The 24,672-nt window shown below is 44.6% G+C and overlaps 1 protein-coding gene and 1 long non-coding RNA gene across 16 annotated transcripts in view; both read left to right on the top strand.

Moving 5' to 3' along the window:
- The first annotated feature begins 435 nt into the window (after window positions 1-435).
- Window positions 436-19,635, top strand: LOC144333797 (uncharacterized). 3 transcript variants are annotated; one of them, XR_013402857.1, is made up of 4 exons: window positions 436-759; window positions 1,453-1,544; window positions 1,657-1,826; window positions 18,731-19,635. It is a non-coding gene; the product is annotated as an uncharacterized LOC144333797 (long non-coding RNA). The 3 variants fall into 3 exon arrangements; XR_013402858.1 differs by lacking the exon at window positions 1,453-1,544; XR_013402859.1 differs by lacking the exons at window positions 1,453-1,544; window positions 18,731-19,635 and adding an exon at window positions 10,432-10,614.
- Window positions 19,636-20,350: 715 nt separating this feature from the next.
- Window positions 20,351-24,672, top strand: part of LTBP1 (latent transforming growth factor beta binding protein 1) — a 445,556-nt gene continuing 441,234 nt past the window's right edge. For all 13 annotated transcript variants that reach the window (XM_077959737.1, XM_077959738.1, XM_077959736.1 and 10 more), the window contains exons 1-2: window positions 20,351-21,251; window positions 22,317-22,387. In XM_077959737.1, the coding sequence (XP_077815863.1) occupies window positions 20,755-21,251; window positions 22,317-22,387 (568 nt within the window). In that variant the 5' untranslated portion in view covers window positions 20,351-20,754. The remainder of the gene's footprint in view (window positions 21,252-22,316; window positions 22,388-24,672) is intronic.

Here is a 24,672-nt window from a genome sequence, read left to right as displayed (position 1 = left end):
GACTGACTTATAGGCTAGAAATGAACATGTGGGGTGGAATAGTCCTTTCGGGGACTAGAATAATTTCTAGAGAGCCACCCTTTGTACATGATACAGCACACATTCAAGTGTGGCTACTTATGCTGAGACTTTCTGATGAGCATGACTAGACAGCAGAGGGCCCCCAGGGTAGTTTGTTCAGGTCAAGGTGAGACGACAGGAGAAACTAGCCCTGTGCCTTGCTGGACTCCACCACTCCAGTGCCTGAAATCCAACCTCCCCACCCCCATCAGCATGGTCCTCCCCTGGAAAAGATTGGAAAATGCAAGAATGTGCTTCTTTGACTCTGGCCTTCCTCTGACAGCCCTGCTTCTGTTAACACAGCCTTTCGCAGCTTCCTTAACGTCATTGGCTACAGGCTACAGCTGTTGCTAGTAAAAGGCATTGTTCCTTTGAGCTGGCAGGCACTTTGTTCTTTCCCATGACACACTGTTTTATGAGCTCATTCTAGAGGAGAAACCTTCTATCCCCGTGCTCAGGTTCTTCAGGAGCACCTCACCGTCTCCCTCTGCCCACCCACCTGCACCTGACGACTGTGGGCTGCGCTCTCCTGGAAGCACCGTCAGATGCTACCAGACTACAGAGGAGAGTGCCCTTAATCCTGACTGAAGGTTTGGGAAAAGGCTTCTCAGAAGAGGTAATACTTGATACAGGCCCCGGAGGAGGAGGAACAGTTTGAGAAGAGAGCAGTGAGAGATGGCATCCGGGCGGGTAAGAAATGTCAGTGGTCACGGAGGCAGCATGAAGGGAGTGTTGGCTGCAGAAGCCTAGTGAGGCTCCTTAGAGACAGAGATGAAGAGGGAGATGGGGATGGAGATGGAGATAATAGAGACAGACAGATTGAAGAAGGCAGAGTGGGGGCTAGGGGGAAGGGGGAAGGGGAATGAAGCAGGAAAGATAGATCAAACGAGACAGTGAAGAGCCTGTGTGCCTGGGCTTTATTTTGGAGGCAATGAGAAACAGAAAGTGTTTTTGAGCATGATGGGACAATGAGGAGTTCTGTGGTTTAGGAAAGCCAGCAGCCACGGGAAGTGCAGATTCAAAGCAAGGAAGCTTCCCAGGGTTTGGTGATGATCTTGGTGAGAAGTGACACAGGGATAGTGGGAATGGAATTGAAAGAAAGGATGAAATTCCAGAGTATGGCTGTGCTCAGTAGACAGGAATCAGGGAGGGCAGGAGGAGAGTAAAAGGGTCCTCTGAGCTTCAATCCAGATGTTGAGGAGATGGTGGTATTATCAATGGAGCTGGAGCTCTTAAGAGGAAGAAGGATGGGGAAGAAAAGGATGAGGTTTTTGACAAGTTGAATATGGGGTGAGCATGGGTCCAACTGAAAGCAGTTGAAATACAGATGTGAAAAATAGATGCGGTAGAGTTGAAAAGTTGGGGCTCATTTTCACCTGTATGTTACCTGAGGCGAAGGGAAGAGAGGTCATCCAAGACAAAAGTACAGAATGAAAAGAAAAAGCAACTAAGCATGAAATCTTGGAGAATGTCCTCATTGAAGGGTGAGCAGATGAAGAGGAGCCCACAAAAGAGACGGAGGAATTGTCTTCATTCACTCATTCATGCATGCATTCATTTGGTCAATAAATATTTTTTGGCACCTCCCATGGACAGGTCCTGAGCACCAAGGGTACAGTCAGAAATGATGAGTCCAGAAATGATGCCCTCCAGAACGTCCGGTGAGGAAGGCACTCAGGAAAATGCAGCACCTGCTGGAGGCCCAAAAAGGAGGGCAATCAGGAAGAACACAGTCTGATGGTGTCAAGTGCAGTGGAGGCTAAGAGGTGGGGAGGAAAAGATGGGAAAAGGAGAGAACTGGGGAGGCAAGAGGGACAAATGAGGGAGAAGAGAAGGGAGCGGAGAGACGATAGAGGCACAGAGTGGGGATTTGTCTGATTCAAGAATCCTAGGCTGGGCGCAGTGGCTCATGTCTGTAATCCAGCTCTTTGGGAGGCCAAGGTGGGTGGATTGCCTGAGGTTGGGAGTTCGAGACCAGCCTGGCCAACATCATGATACCCTGTCTGTACTAAAATACAAAATTAGCTGGGCGTGGTGGGGCAGGTGCCCGTAGACCCAGCTACTTGGGAGGCTGAGGCAGGAGGATCGCTTGAACCCAGGAGGCGGAGGTTGCAGTGAGCCAAGATTGCCCCACAGCACTCCAGCCTGGGAGACAGAGCAAGACTCCATCTAAAAAATAAAAGAAAAAAGAATTCTGTGTTCTTTTCCCTGGCCTTACCTTAGAAAGCAGAGCTGACCTAATCAGGTTTACCTCCATTGCCATAGCAACCTCTAGGACTCACTTTGCTGTACATTCTTGAGACCTGAAGTGAAGAAGTTACTTTATATCAAGTTACCTACCAATTAGGCTAGCGATTTCTCTGTCTCTTAAAACATTCTTTTAAAGTCTTGTCATGTTTCGTCTTTCTAGAATTCATTTTTCACATCTTCATTCACTGGGATTCTGGACCATAATATATGTAAACACACAAAATACTAAAGATTGAAAATAAAATTATTCTGTTATCTGATTATAAAAGTGATCATTGTTAAAAAAAAAAAAAAGCCTTGGAAAATACAATATAAAGTAGAAAATACAAATCACTTATTTCCCCACCACTCTTAGTGTTCTGTTGTTTTTCTTCCCAGTCCTGTTTCTAAACACATTTGATGACATTTAAACATATTTTTATTGTTAATCTACAGTTTCATATATGGTTTTGTTTGCTAACTGATTATATCATGGACATTTCCCTATGCCACTAAAATAACTATAAAATCATTTAGTTATACATAAGCTTCACATTTTAGCCCTTCCTCTATTTTAATGCAGCTATTGTCCACCTTTATACATAAATATTTGTTCCTGAATCTTAAAAGTAGTCAAATTCATTCACATCTCAAAATTATATTTGTATTTACTTTTTCTAAGAATCTTTGTGTTTAATGTCTCATTCATTTCAAAGAGCAATATTAATACGATTGAAAATGATCACAGCATCTTTTGTCTCCAAATGCAAGTTATTTTGAAATGTGATCTGATTTTATTTTGTAAACTTCATTATTAAGAAATTTGACCCAAATTTGAGAAATGATACATTTACTCTTGACTCATGCCATTCAGCCCTAGGTTTCCATCAATGCTTGTTTGAATTCCATGGGTATAGCACGGGTGGACCTGCTTTTTCAGATTTTTAGATTTGTCAGAGAATATTAATCCTTAACCTAAGGTTTTTTTTTTTTTTCCTGATTTCTCTCTTTACATTTATTTCTTTTCTTAGTTTCATTATGATATATGAAACTAACATATCCTTTGTATGAGGATTCAGTGGTTACATCTGAAAGCAAACAGGAAGTTATTTTTTGCTTGTTGGAAAAATTCACTTCCCTTAATGTAGCTTTTCCCATTATTTTACTCTCAAACATTTGGTGTACTTCTGTTTCACATGTGTTTCTTGTAAGAAGAATATGGTTGGATTTTTAAAAATTAACTATCTTTTAGCTGATAAGTGTAATTCTTTTTTATTTAATTATGATCATTGATATATTTGGATTTATTTTTACCATCTTTTTACACTTTCTAGTCGGTGAAATTCCTACTCCATTTTTTTCTCCTCTAATATTTTGGAATGTATAGATTCTAATTTTTTAATGGTTAAAGTTATTAATTAGATTCACCCTCCTCCTAAAACTTAGAGTATTTTAACTCTTTCTCAGTTTATAAGCTAGTATTGTCCAGTATTTTCTTTCTATTAAAAAATCTTGTGAAATGTGTCATATATAGAAAAGTTTACAATATGCGTGTGTGTGTGTGCATGTTTGCACACACACACACACACATACATTCATATATTTACCATTTTAAGAAATAGAATATGACCTCTGCTTTAGAAGCTCATCTCTCCCCACCTCTGACTTTTATAACTTCCCAAATTAGATTTATTAGTGTTGATATTTATTTAGATGTATCCATGTGACTACAAATGTCTTTGATCACATGGTTATCTTTCTTACAACTTACAGCTCACATCTCCTTTCTGGAGAAGTATATATATCCTTCTTTCCAAAGTATATATATCCTCAGGAAGTTCCTTTACTAAGAATCTGTCCATAGTAAATTATCTTGGCTTTTGTTCACCTAAATATATTCTATTGCATCCTCATGAAAGATAAGTTTTACTGGGTATCCAATTGTAAATTGAAACAGTTTTCCCAGCACTTTGAAGACATCATCTTGTAATCTTTTGCTTTCTGCTCTGTTCATAAGAAGTTAGATGTAAAACAGGAAAGCTGTCTTTTTCTCTAGCTGTTTTTAAGCTATTACATTTGTCTTTAATGTTCTTTCATTTCACCAGGATAAGTCTGGGTGTGAATATTCTTTAGAATTTTTTGTACTTCCTAAATATAAGGAACCATACAAATGATTGAATATTGTGTCCATCTCATTTTCTCTAGTCACTCTTTCTGGAACTTTCATTAGATTAATGTTAACACTTCTCACTTACTTTCATGTCTATATCATGATATCCTTCTCTTTCTCTCTCTGAACTATATTCTAAGTAGTTTTGTCTTATCCAACTTTCAATTTATTAATTATACATTTCATTTCTAATTTGTTAGTCAACTCATATGCTGAATTTTAAAATTCAACTATTTTACTTTCAGAAGTTAAGAATCTTTTTCGATGTTTCTAAGAGTATTTTGTTCCTTGCTAATGTTTTAAAGCTTTCTTTAAATATAGAAAACATTTATTTATAAGGTATGGTTTTCTGGCACACTCTCAGTTTTTGTAAATATAGTTTTATTAAAACACAGGCAAGCCCATTCATTTGCATACTGCCCATGGCTGCTTTTATACTAGAATAGCAAGGCTGAGTGTTTTTGACAGAGACTGTATGGCTTGCAAAGCCTAAAATGTATACTATGTGGCCTTTTAGAGAAAAGTTTGCTAACCTTGCTCTATGTGATAATTCCAACCCAAAGCCTGAATGTCTGATTCTACTGTTTGATGTTTCTAACCCTGTCTGATGATGTCTTACTACATGGGTGGTCTTGTGATTTTATAAAAATTGTGAGCTCATTTTTGTTGAGGCACTAGTTGTGAGAATTTTATGAGGCTTGAATTGGAGAACATTCCTTATATTTGTGTTTACCTTTGCCAAGTGCCTGGTCATTTAAAAAAATTTTTTTTTTGGTTTGTTTATTTAAAATAGTTTCAGAATAGGTACACAGAGTGAATTTGAACCCAGACTTGAGGCCTGACTGGTGATTATAACTTCTGGTAGGGGGTAGGGACTCTTATTTTTTCTTCCAACCAAAATCAAGGTTAAGATGCAAAATTTTCTTTGCTATTTCCTTTGCATGGCAAATATTTTCTAGTTCACTCTTTTATTGGGAATGTGGGCCTTTGGGGACTCATTCCAAAGTCTCCATGCTGACACTGCACTGCTTTGTCGCCTGCCTCTCCTGTCCCCCCTTCCCCCGACATGGATGTAAAAACTGAAAGTTCTAATTTACAAAACACTGGCAAATGCCCTCAGGGTCTGATGCCTGCTCCAGTGAACATTTACCATGCTCATTCTGAATTCTGGCTTCCGACTTCATTTTTGGCCTCTGGGGATTAAGATACTTTAATTTCTTGCCAAGTTAGCTACTTATTTTATCCAGCATTTTAAAGGTGCTTTTTTGGGGGAGAATTTTCAGGATATAGAGTCTGTCATATTGCTGGAAGTAAACATCAGGAAATTTTTAAATGAAAAAAACACATGATTAGGAAAATGGAAATAGAAAAGTTTCATAACATTCCAACAGGGTTCCAAGCCTACCTAATGTTTATTTATATCTGAGTTATGAGTGTTGTCTCTGGAGTCAGACAACCTGGGTTTGGAATCAGGCTCTGCCGCTTACTACTGCTAGGGGTGAGGGTGGGCAAACTTTTTCTGTAAAGGGCTGGATGGTAAGTACAGTTGTCCTTCAATATGCATAGGGGATTCCTTCCAGGATACCCCATGGGTAACAAAATCCATGGATGCTCGAGTCCCTGATACAAAATCGCCCAGTACTTGCATATAACCTATGCACGTCCTCTCGTATACTTTAAATCATCTCTGGATTACTTATAATACCTAATACCATGTAAATGCTATGCAAAGAGTTATGGTGTTGTATTGTTTTTAATTTATATTATTTTATTGTATTGCTTTTTTATTTTTATTTTCAAATATTTTTGATTCTTGGTTGGTTGAATCCACAAAAGTGGAGCCCTCACATATGGAGGGCCAACTGTATTTTGAGGTTTGCAAGCCATATGCAACTACTCAACTCAGTCACTGTATCATGAAAACAGCCATAAATACGTAATATGTAATGAATGGGCATGGCTGTGTTCCAATAAAACTTTATTTACAAAAACAGGCACTTAACTGGATTTGAACTTCAGGCTATAGATTGCATACCCTGGCTATGTACGAGTTAATAAATCTCTTTAAGCATCAGTTGTTTCATCTCTAAAATGGAGAAAATAATAATACCTGTGTCATCCATAGGTTGTTTGAGCATTAAATTAGTGAATTTATCAGAGGCATTTGAACCATAGCAATTCCATCTTAAATAGGGGTAAAATGAGACTGAGACCTGCCGGGCTGCATTCCCAGGAGACTAGGCATTCTTAGTCACAGGATGAGATAGGAGATCAGCACAAGATACAGGTCACAACCGCCCTACTGATAAAACCGGATGTCATAAGAAAGCCCTCCAAAACCCACCAAAACCAAGATGGTGATGAAAGTGACCTCTAGTTGTCCTTACTGCTCAGTATATGCGAATTATAATGCATTAGCATACTAAAAGACACTCCCATCACTACTGTGACAATTTACAAATGCCATGGCAACGTTTGGAAGTTACCCTACATAGTCTAAAAAGGGGAGGGACTCTCAGTTCCAAGAAATCTCCACCTCTTTCCCCGGAAAGCTTATGAACAATCTACCCCTTGTTTAGCATATAGTCGAGAAATAACTATATTCAGTCAAGCAGCCCATGCCATGTCTCTGCCTATAGGGTAGCCATTCTTTTGTTTATTTCTCAAATAAGCTTGCTTTCACTTTATGGACTTGCCCTGAATTCTTTCTTGCTCGAGGTCCGAGAGGTCTCTCTTCAGGTCTGGAGCAGGACCCCTTTCCAGTAACAAATTCATGTTAGTGCTAACGTTAGCTATGATGTCGCTGCTGGAAGTGATGATGATGATTTGAAACCAGTTCCTTGATTGTTTAAGGTCATAAGGTGTCTCGTCTTCAAATCATTTAAAAGCATCCAACGTAGCTTCCTATGCTGCTATTGATGACACACAATAGAAAGCTCACAATACTGCAGTAACGAACGACCCCCAAATCTCAGTGGCTTTAAAGAACTCAGATTTAAGTTTTGCTCATACTACATTCCATCGCACTGGTTGATGAGGGGTTCTCCTCACTGTCATTCCTCGGGGCCCAGGCTCATCGAGCAGCCACCATCTTGAAATCACTACAGGGGAAAGGAGCTTTGGAGGGTCTTTAAATAACAATTAAATGCTTGGTCTGCAAGAGATGTGTTATTTCTGTGTGCAGTTCACAGTCAGAGTTGGTCACATCTTTCTCTCCCACTAGCTTATTGCTTGGGTTGCTGGGCGTGTTGTCACAGACAAGCTTCATCTGTTGGCGCCTCCAAGGAGGGCCTAGAAGTGCAGAGCTACTCGCCCAAGGCCATATGCTTCCCAGGGCAGCCCACATCCAGGGAATGCTTCCTGTGTGGGTAGAAAGGCCCAGCCCTTTCAGCCCAGTGTGGGACAGTGTTGGGATTTGGCTCAGCCTGTTGTTTGGCAACTTGACTTCTCCCTCTGCCCAGTCCTGCTTCCCTCTTTTCCTTTCCGCCGGGGTTGTTCCCAAGGATACTCGTTAATAAGCATCCTGTACACTAAACTCCATCTCAGGGTTCTTCTCCAAAAACCCAATCTGTGACATTCACCACGTGCCTAAGAGAGAGAAGGTTGGAATATCTCCTGAGGAACACCAAGGACTACCTTACTCACTAAAGTGAACACAGTTAGCCCTTATAGAGGGGAGAGACTAAGATCACAACCATGCTAACAGCTAATATTTATTGAGCACTTACCTGCCACATGCTGCACTAAGGTATGTTACTTGGATTTGCTCATTTAATCTTCACAATGCCCTGTGTATTAAAACAGGGGATTACACTAGGCAATGACAAGCTATGGCCTGCAGACCAAATCTGCCCATGCCTGTGGCTTTATGTATTGTCTATGGCTACTTTCATGCTATAATTGCATAGTTGAGTTGTTGTGACAGACACTGCATGACCCACAAAGTTGAAAATATTTACTATCTAGTCCTTTTCAGAAAAAGCTTGCCGAATCCTGTTTTAGGTATTATTTCCATTTTATAGATAGCAAAATTGAAGCTTGCAGAAGTGTGTGGTTTGTTAAATCACAGAATGTCAATTTTTAGTCATGTAGATTAGAGATAAAATTCTAAGTCCTCCAACCAACTGAATGGACCCCTTCTCCCAGCCAAGAGTATTTCAAAGTTAATCTGAAAAACTAGTTCCCATCATGGGAAAGGGGCAGTCAGATACGCCTCATTATACCATCCTTCCTTGGGAATTCAGGCACAACTGACCAGCATCAACATTAAAACAGGGCAGGCATGGTGGCTCACACCTGTAATCCCAGCACTTTGGGAGGCCGAGGCGGTTGGATCGCCCGAGGTCAGGAGTTTGGGACCAGCGTGACCAACATGGCAAAACCCCATCGTTACTAAAATTTCAAAATTAGCCGGCCATGGTGGTGCATGCCTATAATCCCAGGTACTCAGGAGGCCTGAGGCAGGAGAATCACTTGAACCTGGGAGGTGGAGGTTGCAGTGAGCCAAGATTGAGCCATTGCATTCCAGCCTGGGCAATAAGAGTGAAACTCTGTCTCAAAAGCAAGCAAACCAACAAACATTAAAAGAGACTAAAGACTAACAAAATAGACTCTTTGCAGTAATAAGATACCAACATGACAAATAGCAGACCCTGAAAGAAACTGAAGTATATTTTTTTACATATTCTGAAATGGCCCTGCGAAGCTGTCTCTTGTGGGGAAAATCTACGTTCCGTAGAGAATCCCCTTCCCTTTCCAGTTCTTTTCCTTGATCCAGGAGATAATTACCTGAGTCTGGCATCTTTTTAAGTCTAATAAGAAACATTTACAATCTATTTTCTCTGAAGCCTGCTACCTGGAGGCTTCATCTGTATCAGAAAATCTTTGAATCCACCTATGACCTAACAATCCCCTGCCCCACCCCACTTTGTGTTGTCCCACTGAACCCATCTACACCTTTCCAGACTGAACCCATCTACACCTTACCTGTATTGATTGATGTCTTATGTCTCCCTAAAATGTATAAAACCAGACTGCATCTCCATTACCTTTGGTACATGTTCTCAGGGCCTACTGGGACTCTGTCATGGGTCACGGTCCTAATATTTGGCTCAGAACAAATCTCTTGAAATATTTTACAGTTGGACTCTTTTTGTCAACAGTCATGAAGACAAACATTTAAACAGCAGCCCCCTTCTGTGATGGCAGGTGCGGACCCCCCCACCCCCATGCCATTGATGGGCCTTTGTAAGTGCTCAGTGAATGATCAGGAATGATTTTCTTCCCTTCTCTTCTTTCCACCATCCTTCTTTGTAAAATTGAGGCCTCCTCTTCCATCTTTGCTCTAAATCCCCTCCCAGACAAGTTCTATTTTCTAGAGACAAGTGTATCCGAAATTGCAACCCTGTGGCTTCTCTCCACCAAGTGAAAAACACAAGAGACGCATCAGTTTTTGGTACCTTTGACTATAAAACCTCTGGAGGAAGTTCTGTTTTTCTGAAAATGGCTTTCTTTTACTGGAAGAGTTAGGGTGGTATATCTGTAGAGCCTGAGCTGGCTACCAGGAAACATTTCATGATGGCTAAGAAATTGTTCTGCATGCTGAACCTTGAAGTGATAACATAAAATGACAGCCTTGACAGACCCCCTAGAATCTAAGGCTGAGATTATCGGTTTCCAACTGCTTCCAGCTGAGAAGCGGCTCTCAGGGCAGCACTGAGTACTCAAAAGCATTCCCTCATAAAAGTGATTGTTCAAGGGGGATTCAAGAGTTTAATTCCTTAATGCCCATCCAGCTGCTTCCTAGATTCTTCCAGAACATGGGCCTTATGCCCCTAAATTCACTCCCATACTTAGAAGCAGAACTGAGAACTGAACTCAGGTTGTTTGATACCAAAATTTGTGCTCTTAACCATGCATTTCACTCCCTTCTGGTACACAAATATCCAGGATCATGTATTTACTTTCTACAGATACTGTTATACATGCTCATGTAAATTGTCTGGCAATTAGCTACAAGAGGATTATAGGAAGAGATTCTACCTATCCATCTCTTTACACCACGCCTTCTGAAGAGAATGTCCCTGACTTTCAGAGAGAATCCTTGGATTTAGTCAGGAATATTAGATCCCTAAATAAAAATGTCTAAAATCCTTTCCCCATTCTTCGTTGTTGTTGGTTTTGAGATACGGTCTCACTCTGTCACCCAGGCTGGAGTGGTGGTGGTGTGATCACAGCTCACTGCAGCCTCGACCTCACAGGCTCAGGTGATCCTCCCACCTTAGCCTCTCAGTACACCTGGCTAACTTTTTGTGTTTTTGGTAGAGATGGGGTTTCATCATGTTGCCCAGGCTGGTCTTGAACTCCTGAGCTCAAGCGATTCACCTGCCTTGGCCTCCCAAAGTGCTGGGATTACAGACATGAGCCACCGTGCCCAGCCTGTTTTTTATTTGTATAAATTTAAGGGGCAAAACTGCAGTTTTGTTACATGGGTATATCGGGTAGTGGTGGAGTCTGGGCTTTTAGTGTGGCTGTCACCTGAATAGTATACGTTATACCCATTAAGTAATTTCTCATCCTCATTCTTGGTTCATTAAAAAACAACTGGCCCGGCCGGGTGCGGTGGCTCACGCCTGTAATCCCAGCACTTTGGGAGGCCGAGACGGGCGGATCACAAGGTCAGGGGATCGAGACCATCCTGGCTAACACGGTGAAACCCCGTCTCTACTAAAAGTACAAAAAACCAGCCGGGCAAGGTGGCGGGCGCCTGTAGTCCCAGCTACTCGGGAGGCTGAGGCAGGAGAATGGCGTAAACCCAGGAGACGGAGCTTGTAGTGAGCCGAGTTGGCGCCACTGCACTCCAGCCTGGGCGACAGAGCAAAGACTCCGTCTCAAAAAAAAAACAACAACAAAAAAAACAAACAACTGGCCCTCAAAAATGTCTAGGGAATGGTGCACAAATGAATGAATGAGTCAATGGATGAATGAATTAATCAATCTCTAGACCCTTGACAACTTAAGGATCTTGGGCAAGGTTTATGCCCTTGATAAACAAAAAAAAAGATAGTCAGCAGTTTTCTTATTGCTGATGTAGGCGTCAGAAGGTACACAATCATTCATTGAACAAACACAACCTTCACTATGAATTGCACACCGTGTTACACACGGAGGATATGATATGCAAGGTCTCTGCTCTCAGCACAGGCAGGCCACCAGAGATGAGGCATGGAACGTAGTGTGGCCACAGGAAGCTTCATCTGGGGCTTTGGCCAGTTGCTCGTATGTAGGGAATAGAACATAGGGAGGCATACATGGATAGAAGATACCCTTTCTAGGAAGTGAAATGGGAGTGCAACATCCAGGTCAAGGATTGGGAAGGGTTAAGTGTAAGGTTCTCTGGCAGCCAGGAGATGTAACCTGATCCCTCTCAGCGGTAGCTTTTTAAACCTGGGCTTTAAAACCGGGAAACCTGGAGGAATCACAAGACACTGGGCTGGTTTTACTGGTCTCCCCTCTCTGTTTAGAAAGACAACTCTTGCCTTGCATAGCTAACGTTTCTTTGGTGGTGAGAGGGACTTCTGTATATTGCTCATTTTATCTGTATGATGATGATTTGTACTAGTTGCAATTCTAAGACTATGTCCTGGTCTCTAGAAACAAGGAAAGTTGAGAGCACAACAAAAGAGAGACGTTTTAAAAGCACCGACTATTTTAATGACATAATTCTGTCAATATTACAGTGTTTAGACGCAAATACAACAGGATTCTTTGTACAGAACTTTTCAAACCATTAATTTAGGATTAGGAAACTCCCCTCACTCCCCCGAGGGCCACTGCTTGATTCAGTTAAAGCAACTTAATTCAGGTTAGGGTGAAATTTAAGCAAACTCCATTGCTTAGCAAAATGCTGCCTGAAAACAGCTAAAGACAAGTCAGAATGTCCCTGAGCAAACCTCAGGCATTATTAACCAAGACCTGCCTTAATTCTGGGTTGTCTCATGATGAGCAAGGAGAAAAAAGTGTTCCCCTGCTAGAAGTATTCTATGTCTATTACAAAGCATCGATTGCGTGTTCAATGGCCATAAGAGAATGGATAATATACATGATAAGAGTTTGGAAGAGAGAGTAAACTGAAGTTAAGGGCATTTCAAAGGGCTTCATGGACGAAAGGATCTCGAATTCCAATTGAAGGAGAAGGAAGACTTAGTTGAGGAGGTGAGAGAATTTCAGAATGGTATCAAGGGAGGCTTGGAAGCAGGAATTTGGGTGTCATATTTCTACAGACTAGTAACTGATCAGGGTCTTTTTTTTCCTTCCAAAAAGAGAGAAGAAAAATATTAGGTTGATGCAAAAGTAATTGAGGTTTTGTAACGTAATGGCGAAAACCGCAATTACTTTTGCGCCAACCTAAATAGGTAGAGAAATGTAGTTGGAACAGAAGGTTCGTTTGAGGATGTCACCCAAGATTAGGTTGAAAAATTAAGAAGGAGGCAACCGGTGATGGGCCTTAGGTTTTAGAAGAGCAGACAAGGCCAGGATTTGATATGTAGAAGTGGAATAGTATTCTTTCTCCTCGTTTTCTTCTTTACTTTCAGGTTGCTTTGGTCACTATATAATGTCTGCCTCAGTTTGATGGCAGACAGAAAGATTATTGGGAAAAAAAAATAGGATCAAGTGTTAAACTCAGGCAGCATCATGTTCTAGTGCTATTGGATGAAAATTCTAATGTAGACAAAAGATATAACAACTTTAATAACTCCCTGAAATTTAAGTAAAGAAGCAATTCTAGGCGGGGCACAGTGGCTCATGCCTGTAATCCCAGCACTTTGGGATGCTGAGGCGGGTGGATCACCTGAGGTCAAGAGTTGGAGACCAGCCAGGCCAACATGGTGAAAACCCGTCTCTACTAAAAATACAAAAATTAGCTGGTCATGGTGGCGTGTGCCTGTAATCCCAGCTGCTTGGGTGGCTGAGGCAGGAGAATCACTTGAACCCGAGAGGTGGAGGTTGCAGTGAGTCTCCATCTCCAAAAAATATATATATATTAAAAGAAGCAATTCTAGCAACTCAACAACATGAAAGACACTGAAATTGAAGCAAAGCAGGAGGTTCCTTTTAAAACTGGATCACAATTTATAAATAGCTGTATCCAAATGGAGAGAACATTATTGCCATCCCGCACTCAAACAACCTTGCATGTGTCTGGGCACCTTTGAGCTGAAATGTAAGCAGGGAAACTAGTCATTGGAAAAATTCCCATGACTGAATGGAACGTCAAAGCTTGCTGGGAGCTGAGATGCACCACTGCACTCCAGCCTGGGCGACAGAGCGAGACTCTGTCTCAAAAAAAAAAAAAAAGTGTTTAAAACTGAAATATGAAAGTAAAATAAAACTTGGAGGCCTTCTGGTGATTCAAAGGCAAGGATTTCATAGATTTCTCTGTTGAGGTGCATCTCATTTTGGTGTGCATCCAAGTGTTTTCCAAGATGAAAAACTCCTTGAGAGCAGGAACATATTTCCTTTATGCCTCGTTGAATGCAGGCCAACCAGTGGCCTGATGAGGTTTGGAGGGTGTGAATGACAAGTGTAAATAAAATTGTGTTGACAGCTATTTAATTATCATGTAGTTTCATGTTGAATGTTCAAAAGTTCTGAATAAATGAGCATAACAAATCTCAGTGAAAGCTAAATTAATTAACACATTTTGGCTAGCTGCAGAGAGCCATTTCGCTGTCTCCAGGAGTCCCCACGGTGTGATACTCATCTTGATTATGTAAGGCAAGTGAGGAGGGGAAAGGAAAACTTTATTTTTAGTGAGTTCCCTTTTTGTTGATTGACTCCTCTAAATTTGTAGCAAGGCAGACCATGCCCCTGACCCATTTTCCTCTGATGGGTCTTGTTCCCCACCCTGTAGTTCCTTTTTTTTTTGAGATAGAGTCTCGCCTGTCACCCAGGCTGGAGTGCAATGGCATGATCTCAACTCAGTACAACCTCCGCCTCCCGGGTTCAAACGATTCTCCTGCCTCAGCCTCCCGAGTAGCTGGGATTACAGGCGCCTGCCTGCCACCACGCCCGGTTAATTTTTGCATTTTTAGTAGAGACGGGGTTTCACCATGTTGGCCAGGCTGGTCTCAAACTCCTGACCTCGTGATCCTCCCACCTTGGCCTCCCAAAGAGCTGGGATTACAGGCATGAGCCACTGCTCCCGGCCTGTAACTCCTTTTTAATACCTGCTTCACATGCGATGATTTGTTCAGGATCTGTTTACCCCAGGAGGCTGCTGCTCCCAGTGGACAGGGTCTGTTATTGCCATGGCCGGGCACTGAGGGCCAGCACAAAGGCACTTGCTGGTCCAGGGGCAACTCTGGGTTGCAATCGAACAACATATTAATTCTAATTTCTCCATCTAAAATGGAAATCTGTTCTGAATTTTCTGTAAGTTTCTATGGAAGCTAGGTGAGGACCTATAGTTGTTCAATAAATGCTTGTTATATGAAAACAAAAGGGAAGGGAAGGGAAATGCTAGGGTAAACCTCATTTCTACTTGTTGCTCTATTCCTGGGGGTACGTCATCTTTTTCTGCAAAGCAGACCTGTTTCTACCTTTGCTCACACAGCTGGGTAGACGGACACTAACATTTTCATCACATGAGCCCACATGAGCCTCTGCTTTAATTCTGCATTTGTAAAGCTTCATGTTTTTTTTCTCATGGAAGCAGAGTCATAGGTGGAGGAGGTCACACATTTCTAAACTCCATCACCCCTACTTTTTTTTTTTTTTTTTTAATGGAGTCTTGCTCTGTCACCCAGGCTGGAGTACAGTGGTGAGATCTCGGCTCACTGCAACCTCTGCCTCCCAGATTTGAGCGATTCTCCTGCCTCAGCCTCTCAAGTAGCTGGGATGACAGGCACCCACCACGACATCCGGCCTCATTTTTCTATTTTATTTTATTTTATTTTTAGTACAGACAGGGTTTCACCATGTTGGCCAGGCTGGTCTTGAACTCCTCACCTCAATTGATCTACCCGCCTCTGCCTCCCAAAGTGTTGGGATTACAGGTGTGAGCCACTGTGCCCGGCCCCCCACCCTTACCTTTTGATGAAATGGTTAAAAATACAAAACAAACTGTGTGAGTGAATAAGGTACCTATTTTTGAGCAGTCATGAGCTGAAGATTCCATTCTTGGCCTGCTGCTTGTGTAGGAGAATACGGGACTTCCTGTCCCTATCAGTCCCTACTACTTTGTGTGAGGTGTGGGACAGCCAGCCACACTGTGCTAGCACCTAATAAGGTTGCAGATTTAATTCTAGCCCAAATCTGGACAAATTGATGTTCAGGTTAGAGCTAGCTGATATTCAGAAAAGGCTGCCAGAATCCTAATGAGCAGCCTGAGGAAATGGAGCCATAGATTCTGTTTAAAATTCTTCTCTCCTTTCACTCCATGTTTTCATTTTCTCCACCTACTTCTCTGTCTGCTCCCTTTCTCATTCATTGCTTTCTGCTTCCTTCCCCTTTCTCCATTCATTCCTCTTCCTTCTTTGCCTCTATCCGTCTTTCTGCCTTTCTGCCTGTCTTTCCCTTCTCGCCCTCTCTCTCCTGCTTCCTCTCCTCTGACTTTCATTTCCCACAGTCTCTCTCTTGCTCTTGCTCTGTCTCTCTTCCTTTTATCTACAGCCTATTGGCTTCTCATTTCTTTTCCTTCTCTCCTCCCATTTTCTTTCTAAGAATTTCTTGATGAACATGAAAGAGGACTAAAAGGAGCTCCATGAAATCCTTGCCTGGAAGAAAACATGGGTGGATGCTCTTCTGATCATAGGCAGCCACTAAATTTGATTTGTAGCTGATCTTAAATGTAGGAAAAGATTTTCAATTACAAAACTCATAAAGTGTAAAGATGAGGGAACCTGGCTGCGTTTTGAGTTTGACTAATGGTCTCAAAGCGCTTTAAAATGTTTGGCATTTGCCAGCCTTTCTTTCTTCTCCTAATCCTCAAACTCATGAGTTTTTATGGGAAACATAATCCTCTTTTCTGATTCATTTACACTTAGCTCATCTGAGTATTGTTTTGTAAAAACCATCTGAAGTCCAAGAAGTTTTATGAGATCTTTAAAGGCTTGTTTTTTGAACCAGGAAGTTGTGTACTGCCAATATAAATGGACCTTGAACTCTAGGGGGGTTTGAGTCCAGCATCCATAGCATTAAACTGGGTCTAGAATTGGCAAAGGCCCATCCCCATGGCTGACAGAAACTGGGCTTTCACTTTCAGAATAATAGTGAGTTCAGTGTTTGGGATGAGTGACCATCTCAAATGATAGTACATGGGGGTACATAACAGGTTTTTCAAGGATTATCTTGCTAGTTACGTAAATAGCAAGAGACTTATGTGGAAAACTGTGATTTTACTGGAGTCTCCCAACTACAGAGTAGGGCTGCTTGCTCATGTGTATATTTCCATATTAATTGTGTGTATACACGCACGTACACAAATGTGTAGAGGGATGGGGTTAACATTCACATTAGAGATTTATTTTTGTATTAAAATTTTTTTTTATTTTTAGTTTTATTATTTTTTTGAGATGGAGTCTCGCTTTGTCGCCCAGGCTGGAGTACAGTGACACAATCTTGGCTCACTGCAACTTCCACCTACAGGGTTCAAGTGATTCTCCTGCTTCAGCCTCCTGAGTAGCTGGGATTACAGGCGCGCACTACCATGCCCAGCTAATTTCTGTATTTTTAGTAGAGACGAGGTTTCACCATGTTGGCCAGGCTGTTCTCAAACTCCTGACCTCAAGTAATCTGCCTGCCTTGGCCTCCCAAAGTGCTGAGATTACAGGTGTGAGCCACTGCACCTGGCCTTTTTTTTTCCTTCAGAGTTGGGGTTTCACCATGTTGCCCAGGCTGGTCTCAAACTCCTGAGCTCAGGTGATATGCTCACTTTGGTCTCCCAAAGTACTGGGATTACAGGTGTGAGCCACCGTGCCCAGCCTCACACTAGAGGTGTTTTTTTTTTTTTTTTTTTTCCTGTGGTTTTATTTCAGAGATGATCTGATTGTGATATATCCAAATCTATCATAAGGCAGGTTGTAATTGGGTTGAAGATTGGTGTGAAATGCCCACCTCTCCATTGCTGTGGGTTGAGAGGAAAACTGCATTATGTATTTTTTAATGGTTAAAAAACATTTTTCTGCAGAGCCAAAGAGCATGGTTAAGGTCATTTCTCTCCCAAATACTAGGATCTCAGGCAGAGTCCCAGGTCTTCTGGAAACTGAGGCTCCAAGAGGTGAAATGACTTGCTCAAGTTTCCATGGGAAGTTGATATGGTTTGGCTGCGTCCCCTCCCAAATCTCGTTGTGGATTGTGATCCACGTGTCGTGGGAGGAACCGGGTGGGAGGTAATTAAATCATGGGGGTGGTTACCCTCATGCTGTTCTCCTGAGAGCTCACTATCAGATGGGTTTTTAAGGGTTTTCCCGTCTTTTGCTTTGGCACTTCTCCTTGCTGCCACCATGTGAGGAAGGACGTGTTTGCCTTCCCCTTCTGCCACGATTGTAAGTTTCCTGAGGCCTCCTCAGCCCTGCAGAACTGTGAGTCAATTAAATTTCTTTCCTTTATAAATTAACCAGTCTTGGGTATGTATTAGCAGCGTGAGAACGGATTAATACAGAAGTAAAGCAGGTAGAGCCCAGCTCCCCAGAGTCCCCATCCAGGCTGTGCCCTCCACAGGTAGCTGCCACTTATTGCCCAAAAGCAGCTTTAATGCTTGCCATCTGTCCATCTGGGGCCTGGGAGTGACCCACTAGAATAGCCGATCCACCACTGAAGACAGGTAGAGCCTGGAGGGATGCTGTCCTTTACTCTTTCCTGAGCTTTCCCCTGTCTGACATCTCTCCTCTCCTGTCCTGGCTCTGCAGAATGTTGTAGCTATGCTAATCACCCTCCTCCCCACCTCCATCTATTTCAACTGCTGTTACGGAATCCCTACCTGAGAGGTAAGAGCTCTGTGAACTGATCTGAGTTTCAGGTAGGAAATATTTTCCCTACGTGTTGGTGAATTTTCCATAAGATGACAAAGAATTGCGGGCTGTACTATGATACAGGCATCATACAAATCAGGTCCTCCCCTGAGAGGTCTATCATAATCTCACAGTGTTGCTTCATTCAGTTGTTGTTTTTCGTTTTTAAGCTTTCACTTACATCTTCTCTCCCTAACAAGAGAGGAAGTTTCTTCAAGACAAGGGCTTTATGCCTTGTGGATCCTTTGTATTTCCACAGCCTCAGTGCCTCCTTCAGAGATGGGGTAGGTATTTATTAGCTTCTGTTGCATCCTTCATACAGAACCTGGTGCTGAGAGACAGCTGCTTCTTTTTTGTTTGTTTGCTTGTTTCTTAAGACCAGTCAAGTACGGTACCGAGAAGAGGGGAAAGAGTAGAACAAGGAATTGGATCTGTAACTGACTGTGAACAGTCAATTGAGGTAACTCATTACCTTCGAACCAACCTGGGAGGCAGCCTTGTGACTCACCTCAGTCCTCAATCTTCTCAGCTTGTTCACTTTGGCCTGGCTCAGAAGCTGACCTAGAATGATTCTGTCTAGAAGGACCCTGGATGTTCTTAGAGACACAGACTGCTGGGGCTAGAAGGGACTTTTCATCCAATTCCTCTGTGACAGAGGAGGAAGTAGAGGTTCGGAAGGAGAGGTGAGCTGCCTGTGCTCCTTTAGCTAAAGGCAGTGTTAGGACTGGACCTGAGGGCTCTTCCCTCCAGTCCAGCGCTATTTATTCCATGCAGTGCCTCTCAAACCATGTTCTCACAAGCAGCCAGTGCTCAGGCAGCTGGACTGAGGCCCTGCCTGCCAAATCAAATATTGGAGGTCCAATGTACAGAAAAAAAAAAATTAATTAATGGGTTAAGTTTCCTTAGGGTTATTTTCCATTAATACTTCTTAAACCATTGTCACCTGTTATTGTCTACTAGCCAATGCAAGAAGGCAACAAAACAAAAGGATAAGCCACAAATAAGAACAAGAACAACCAAAGCCTTGGGAACACACCATCATTCTTAAGTTAAAGGCTTTAAAAAAAAATAAAAATAGAAGAAGACTGCTATGACTGTGGACTTTCTATTGCATTCACATAATAAAATCATGCATTCTACTAGCGACATTGTTTTGAATTCAAATGCTAAAAGTAAATACGTCATTATTTCATGGTTTTCCCCAAAGAGTACTATTCTGCCATCTCTCTTAATGGGTCAGGTCATCTACAAGTTGGGCGACACTGTCGGATTACGGTCCGGTGAATTGATTCGTCTTTATTGAAAACAAATGGCTTAGGGTTGTCAGGGATCCTGAACTCTAATCCTGTCCTAAAGGCCCAGGGACAGGGCTGTCTCTATCGGTTCTCCCCGTCCACGCGGGCGCCCTCTGCTGCCCGCTCTGCACTCCCATTCCTGCCAAGCGAGGAGTAGGGTACCAGAGGCTGCAGACCGAGAAGCAGCCACGGGGACTTTACAGCCCCACAGGGAGCCATCTAAACGGACTCCGATGGAGACCTCAGCGCGCCCAGACAGCCCTTTCTGGGGCCCGATTTGGTATTTGAATTCAACCCCGCAGCAAGTATCCCAGCAAACACGGATAAGAAAATGCCGGGGCTTCCAAACAATATCAAACGCATAGGTCTTCTGCAAGGACAGGACCGTTGAGTAACTTTGCTGAGCCCTTTGTCCTCTCCCGGGACACAGAACTGGGGCGTGGGGACCTCCACCTCGGCGACCCACGGGAGCAACCCCCGTGGATGTGGAGGGTGGCGGCGCGCCTTCAGGCTCCTCACACGCCTTCCCCAATTAGGATCTGCCGCCTGACGTCACGTCTGCCGGAGATTGGCTGCTCAGGTCTGACACTCGGGGCCACGGGAGAGAAACTTTTAAAAGACTTCGCCGCCGGGGCTGCCTCAGAGTGTCCCGCGCGCTCTCTCTCGCTCTCGGCCACCCTCGCCGGGCCCCGCCGCGGCGCGCGCTGCACCCCCGGTCGGGCGCGCGGACCCTCACCTTGCACTGCCCGCTCCCCTCGCCCCTCCCCGCTCCCCGGGCTACGCGCTCCCCACCCCCACGCCCGCCCCCTGCTCCCCGCCACAATCGGCCGGGGTCTGGGGCCGCTCAGCTGCCCGCAGAGCCTCCTCCCGCCTTTCCCGAGCTCTCGGCAGCTCTCGGGGGAGCCCGAACGCGCGGGGAAAGGCGAGCCGCACGGCCGGGGGAGGGGGCCGGACCGCGCGCGGCCGGTCGCGCCGGCTGGGGCCCGCGATGGCGGGGGCCTGGCTCAGGTGGGGGCTCCTGCTCTGGGCAGGACTCCTCGCGTCGTCGGCGCACGGCCGGGTGCGGAGGATCACCTACGTGGTGCACCCGGGCCCCGGCCTGGCAGCGGGCGCCTTGCCCCTGAGCGGGCCCCCGCGTTCGCGGACCTTCAACGTCGCGCTCAACGCCAGGTACAGCCGCAGCTCGGCGGCTGCGGGCGCCCCCAGCCGCGCCTCCCCCGGGGTCCCCTCGGAGAGGACCCGGCGCACGAGCAAGCCTGGCGGCGCGGCCCTGCAGGGGCTCAGACCGCCGCCGCCGCCGCCGCCGCCGGAGCCGGCGCGTCCCGCGGTCCCCGGCGGGCAGCTCCACCCCAAGCCCGGCGGCCACCCGGCAGCCGCCCCGTTCGCCAAACAAGGCAGGCAAGTCTTGCGCTCCAAGGTGCCGCAGGAGACCCAGAGCAGCGGGGGCTCCAGGCTGCAGGTTCACCAGAAGCAGCAGCTGCAGGGGTAAGCCCACACCCCCTTCCTCCCGCCAGCCTCGCGCGCGCCGCCCGCTGAGGGACCTGCGGGGTCAGGGCCACTCGGAGCCTGCGGTGGCCGGGGCGCTCGCGCGCGGTGGGTCGGCTTTCTCTCCCCGCCTCCGCCTGCGCTGAGCGCCGCGGGAAGAGCGGAGTGCGGGGAAGCCCAGGGACTTTTACTGACGTGAAACTCCGAGTGCATTGTTACCGAGCTGCGGGTAAACACAAAAGGCATTTCTGCCTGGGGCGTAACCTTCTGCGCGCAAACCCAACTGCTCCTAGAAGATGGGCGTAAACTTGAGGTCACTACAGTTTAATCCCTCAGCATCAATTAAACTGCAACTGAGTTTTAATTTTGGTTTAGCTAATGAAAAAAATGTTTCGAGGGCAGGCTAGCCGTAAAGATCCAGCTCCTGTTCTGCGGCCTGGAACTTTTCAGCATCAGAGAAATCATGGGCTTGGACTTCCTTGCACCTGTGGAGTCTGCTTTCCTGTGGTGGGGTGTCTTGGTATTGATAAAAGTTTTGGTTGGAATGTTTCTGTTATTGGGCGCTCATAGTCTCTTCCCTTCGTGGGCCTCCTATTTCCCCCAGTTCGTCTCAGGTTGGGGTGTAGGGGAAAACTTGTTTTGCTTAGTTGGCATGTTTTTTTCAGGGGTGATAGCAGGCCATGTGACCTCACTCCTTTTTGGACAGTTCTCTCTGAAACTCATTTCCAATTTAAAATGTTGGCCCAGATAATAGAAAAAAAAATAATTGGCGCTACTGTAATTTGGGGGTGAGAAAACCATTTGTTGGGCCCTTGTCCTCCCTTCCTGTATAGGCCTAGGTTATGCAGGCTTTTTGGTTCTCCCAGCATTCCCTGATATATGTATGGGCCTTGCCCCTCTGCTTGGGCAGCTTTGGGTTGGGCATCCAGGGTACCTGTTAGGACTCTGTCTCATCCAAAGGGTTGCAGAAGCTGGAGGCTGGCCTTTCTGGAACATGCTGGAAGTTTGGGTTCTTGGGAAGGGAGTCTTCCTGCTGCTGGACTCAGCGATCTTGCTTTGTTTCAGGGTCAATGTCTGTGGAGGGCGGTGCTGTCATGGCTGGAGTAAGGCCCCTGGCTCCCAGAGGTGCACCAAACGTAAGTTGCCACATTCACAGTGGCCCTGCACAGTAGGCAAAGTTGGGGGGGGATGTCCACATGGGGGCATCTCATAAGGGCCACTTGAAAGGGCTCGGGGGAAGTTGAAGTCTGAAATACGATCCATCCATTACCTGCAGGCTTCATTACCACCTAGGAAGGGCTGGGTCAGGGTAATGTTAGTATCAATGTCAGCAGCAATGCATTGCATCCAAGATTTCTCTGAACTCAACAGAGATATTCATCACTCTGGCACATCTGTGAATCAGGAGCTAGGAAAAAATTTCCATTTGAGGATATGCCATATGGCAGAACCAGTGTAATTAATTTGAACATGATACCAACAAATGAAAGACATTCTTTACGGTGATGGCAGGAGGGGATTGGGGAGTAGAGGGCCCTATTCTGGAGTAAAACATCAATAGTTTTTATAGCTTCCTGAAAACAGCAACCAGAATCCTTCATCCTTGAGGCCTGATGGTTTTCTAGAATGCACTTCTCTGCTGCTCTTCAGAACTGATGGGTGGGGTTCTCTGCAGTGCTTCTGCAGTTCACATGCATGCCCAGCAGTATTTTTTTTTTTTTTTGAGGCGGAGTCTCGCTCTGTCGCCCAGGCTGGAGTGCAGTGGCGCGATCTCGGCTCACTGCAAGCTCCGCCTCCCGGGTTCCCGCCATTCTCCTGCCTCAGCCTCCCGAGTAGCTGGGACTACAGGCGCCGCCACCACGCCCGGCTAATTTTTTTTTGTATTTTTAGTGGAGACGGGGTTTCATTGTGTTAGCCAGGATGGTCTCGATCTCCTGACCTCGTGATCCGCCCGTCTCGGCCTCCCAAAGTGCTGGGATTACAGGCTTGAGCCACCGCGCCCGGCCGCCCAGCAGTATTTTTAAAAAAATGTGTTAATGATGCATATAGATTTGAGAACACTGGAAAATTTTTCTCCTATGCATTGTAAAGTTAAGGATCAGGTTAAATGTATTCTGAGGCTCTTCTTGATGAATTGATGCTATTGGGTGCTCATTGGACATAAAGGAGTCTTACCTTTCCCCTCAGAAAAAGTGAAGCATTCTTAGTTGTTCTTTGCATAGAGACCGAGGCATTCCTATGTGGATTGGAATTGTTCAAAATTTCTGATGCTCGGATTTTGAAATACAGGTGGATGAATTTAAAAAAATTTCCGATACAGTCAATCTAGTGGCCTTGTTTGTTGAAAAATGTCTTCAATCCTGAAGGAAACAGAAGGGCTTTGGCATAATGGCCTTACTTTTGTAAAAAGGTGAATGTCCACAGGTTTTATAATGTCTTATGATCAAGCAGGAATTACAGACATGAACAGCCTTCTGACTATCAAATTCAAACCACTAGATCAGAAATGCTCAGGGTTCTAGGCATTTTAGATTAAGTCATAATTCTTCACTTTTAAGTTCTTAAATTATACTTGTCAGAAATGTGTTAGCATTTGTTTAGAATTTAGCATTGCTCAGGCCAAATGACATGCCCTCCCCTCCCCTCAGTAACTCATTCTGTCCAAAACCTGGTATGATATGGTTTGCCTGTAACATGGAGATAACTCATCCGTTACAGCACCAATGCAATGGGATATTGCTGTGTAAAGATTAAAAATACATTTAATCTTTATACTGGTGCGATGACTCACGCCTGTAATCCCAGCACTTTGGGAGGCCGAGGCAGGCAGATCACTTGAGGTCAGAAGTTGGAGACCAGCCTGGCCAACATGGTGAAACCCTGTCTCCACTAAAAAATTAGCCAGTAGACCTGGTGCAGTGGCTCACGCCTGTAATCCCAACACTTCGGGAGGCTGAGGCAGGTGGATCACTTGAGGAGTTAGAGACCAACCTGGGCAACGTGGCAAAACCCCATCTCTACTAAAAATACAAAAAAATTAGCTGGGTGTGGTGGTGTGTGCCTGTAATCCCAGCAACTGGGGAGGCTGAGGCAGAAGAATCGCTTGAACCCAGGAGGTGAAGTTTGCGGTGAGCTGAGATCACTCTACTGCACTCCAGCCTGGGTGACAATGACTCTGTCTCAAAAAAAAAAAAAAAAAAAAAAAAAAACATATATATATTACCCAGGCATGGTGGCGCATGCCTGTAATCCTAGCTTCTCTGAGTCAAGAGAATTGCCTGTACCTGGGTCGGGGAGATTGCAGTGAACAGAGATTGTGCTGGGCGGTGCAGAAACTCCACCTCAAGAAAAGAAAAGAATTCAGAGCAAGATTTTACAGATAGGCAGAAGCTCCTTGATGTCTGTTGGAGACAATGCTCTA

The sequence above is a fragment of the Macaca mulatta genome, chromosome 13 (genome assembly GCF_049350105.2).
Source record: "Macaca mulatta isolate MMU2019108-1 chromosome 13, T2T-MMU8v2.0, whole genome shotgun sequence".
NCBI classification, from domain to species: Eukaryota; Metazoa; Chordata; class Mammalia; order Primates; family Cercopithecidae; genus Macaca; species Macaca mulatta.
Note: the sequence above shows the minus strand (reverse complement) of the source record. Positions and strands in the feature narration are given on the sequence as shown.